Source organism: Diceros bicornis, chromosome 28 (genome assembly GCF_020826845.1).
Source record: "Diceros bicornis minor isolate mBicDic1 chromosome 28, mDicBic1.mat.cur, whole genome shotgun sequence".
NCBI classification, from domain to species: domain Eukaryota; kingdom Metazoa; phylum Chordata; class Mammalia; order Perissodactyla; family Rhinocerotidae; genus Diceros; species Diceros bicornis.
In genome coordinates, this window is record NC_080767.1 from 14,205,336 (window position 1) to 14,208,295 (window position 2,960).

Sequence of the window (2,960 nt, forward strand, 5' to 3'; positions counted from 1 at the left end):
ACAAAGGCCATGGGTAGAGAGAGGGGCTGTGGAAGTGCTTGTGTCAGGGTCTCCATTTCTGGTCTATTGGCCAGAAATTTCTTATTGACGGTACAACGAAGGGGGATCACCAACCAAACTCACAAGAAACAAAATATAAACCAGGCATCAGGTAACAAACGTAAATGCTAGGCAGACCCTAATCTCCCTGGCCTCTGTTCATCACATTCCGTCTGTAGAGGACTCCACACAGAGCCTAATTATCATCAGAAAATTATTATACAAGCACAGAATTAGAGTGAGGTGATGTCAGTGGCCAGCATCACTGAGTCTGACAGCCTGAAGCCCCCAAGGACACTGCAGGGACAATCTGGGGACAGGTTGGGCTAGCCAGAGGAGCGCACTTCCCTGGCTAGTGCTGGACCCATGCAGCACACCCTCAGGGTTCCTCTATTATGGTCCCCACGTAGACTCATCCTTACACACTGCACTGGGTTACTGCATCTTACACATCCCTTCCTTCAAGTGTGTTAACTATTGATCTGGCTAAAATTCTTTCATATATCATGGTTTGATTCAATTTCTAGGGTCTGATTTTCCTGATTTTGGTTGGATATATCCTGACTTTTAAGGTAACTGCAATAAATAGTGAATTTTAACCCCTAGACACTGATATTATGAGTTGGCACGTCACAGGGTAAATTTAATTATAACTCCTGGAAGCATCTCATTGTAATTCCCACATATTGATCCCTATAAACAGGTATTTGCTGTCCTCAGTTTTCCTGAGGGTAGAAGACAGAATTTAAAATGGAAGTGGCCAACCAATCCATTGTGGCAGAATTTGTCTTGCTGGGGCTGTCAGATCAGCCAAAGCTGGAGAAAATGTTCTTTGTGCTTATCCTGTCAAGGTACCTGGTGATCCTCCTGGGCAACGGGGTCCTCATCCTGGTGACCATCCTTGACTCCAGCCTGCACACGCCCATGTACTTCTTCCTGGGGAACCTCTCCTTCCTGGACATCTGCTACACAACCTCCTCAGTCCCTCTGGTCCTGGATGGCTTCCTCACTCCCAGAAAAACCATCTCCTTTTCAGGCTGTGCCGTGCAGATGTTTCTCTCCTTCGCCATGGGAGCCACAGAGTGTGTGCTTCTGGGTATGATGGCGTTTGATCGCTATGTGGCCATCTGCAACCCCCTTAGATACCCTGTGGTCATGAGCAAGGCTGCCTATGTGCCCATGGCTGCCAGCTCCTGGGTGGCTGGTGGAGCCAACTCCTTGGTGCAGATCTCTCTTGCAGTACAATTGCCCCTCTGTGGGGACAATGTCATCAACCACTTCATCTGTGAGATCCTGGCAGTTCTGAAGTTGGCCTGTGCTGACATCTCCATCAATGTGGTCAGCATGGGGGTGGCCAATGTGATTTTCCTGGGGGTCCCAGTTCTGTTCATCTTTGTCTCCTACATCTTTATCCTCACCAGCATCCTGAGGATCCCCTCACCTGAGGGCCAGCGAAAGGCCTTTTCCACCTGCTCTGCCCACCTCACTGAGGTGGTCATCTTCTATGGAACCATCCTATTCATGTATGGGAAGCCCAAATCAAAGGACCCTCTGGGGGCAGACAAGCAGGATGTTTCAGACAAGCTCATTTCCCTCTTCTATGGAGTGCTGACCCCCATGCTCAACCCCATCATCTACAGCCTCAGAAACAAGGATGTGAAGGTTGCTGTGAAGAACCTGGTGGCTCAGAAATGCTCGCCCAATGATAGTGGGAGGAAGCAGTGTATCTTGTGGTTCTGTGCACACAGGGGATCCCCTAGGAAATGACCACTTGCTAAGCACCGACGTACTCGATGGTCCCACATATTAGTTTCTTCACAAAACTGCCTAGACAATGCACTTCAGGTGGGGCTTTCCTCAGTGTTTGACAATGGAACACCAAGTCTTTAGAAGGAAGAGGGGTTGTGTTAAATCACCTGGAAGCAAGCATAAGTGACTATCAAAATTTATTTTTATTTTTATTCTGAAAAAATAAACAATAAATATTAAAACTTTGTAAAAAATTATATTCTTTGTTCACGTGCAGACCAGCTGCCATTTGTATGTGCCAATTATGTTATCTTCTGCTCTACTGTGCAAAGGGGAGCATAGCAGTGAGGAAAAGTCACTTCTTAATTGGTGTCCAAACTGAAAACCAATCTGCCATTTTGGAAAATTGCTGACACCAAGACATCCCAAATTACACCCTTTAGCCCCTCTTTGACTGTAGGTGCTCAGAATGTTTCCTGTTTGATTATTGTTTACTTAATATCCTTGAGCCAATTTGGGGAAACTCTTTCTTCTCTTACTGTACATAGAGCATATCTATTCCTACCCAAATTTGTGGAGGAGGAGTTTGTGTCAACTGTAATCAAACTCTAGATATTGTAAGCCAAGAATAAGAATTCTAGCAGTCTCTATTTAATCATTACTACAATGCAAAGTTTATACTCTGAGTTCTTTCCTTTTCCTGGAATTAAGGTTTGCAACCATCCAAACACCAATGGTCAAACTCAGTTTCCTCTGTCTCTTCAGAATTTGGATTGGACACTGGCACCAACTGCTAAAAATCTACTTGTAATTACCCTTGCGGTTAAGAGCATGGATTTTGGAGCTAGACTGACATGGAAGCGCCTCTGCCTGAGTAACTTCAGGCACATTAGAAAAATTACTTTATCTTGAAGACTCTTGGTTTCCTAATTTGTAAAATGGAGATAATTAAACCAACCCCATGGAGCACTGTGGGGATTAAATTAAAATGAGGCATGCATATATATAAAACAATGCATAGTGGCTAGCAAAGAATAACCTCCCAATTAACAAATGAACATTTTTATTATTAATGAAACATGTTAAATAACTCCTCTGAGGAAGCCTTGTGACACTTGAAGATGGAGTTCAATACCACATTTAACTGAATCAATTCTGATTTTTTCTTGTAG

The 2,960-nt window shown here is 44.3% G+C and overlaps 1 protein-coding gene across 1 annotated transcript; it reads left to right on the forward strand.

Annotated features, from left to right (window-relative positions):
• Positions 1-789: 789 nt before the first annotated feature.
• LOC131393794 (olfactory receptor 13C7-like) lies at positions 790-1,806 on the forward strand. Its single transcript, XM_058524821.1, has one exon. It carries the CDS (start codon positions 790-792, stop codon positions 1,804-1,806), a length of 1,017 nt encoding a protein of 338 aa, XP_058380804.1.
• The last annotated feature ends 1,154 nt before the right edge of the window (positions 1,807-2,960 follow it).

Bases quoted from the DNA above. Each gene is read 5' to 3' on its own strand.
- LOC131393794 (XM_058524821.1), top strand. From the start codon at position 790: ATGGAAGTGGCCAACCAATCCATTGTGGCAGAATTTGTCTTGCTGGGG.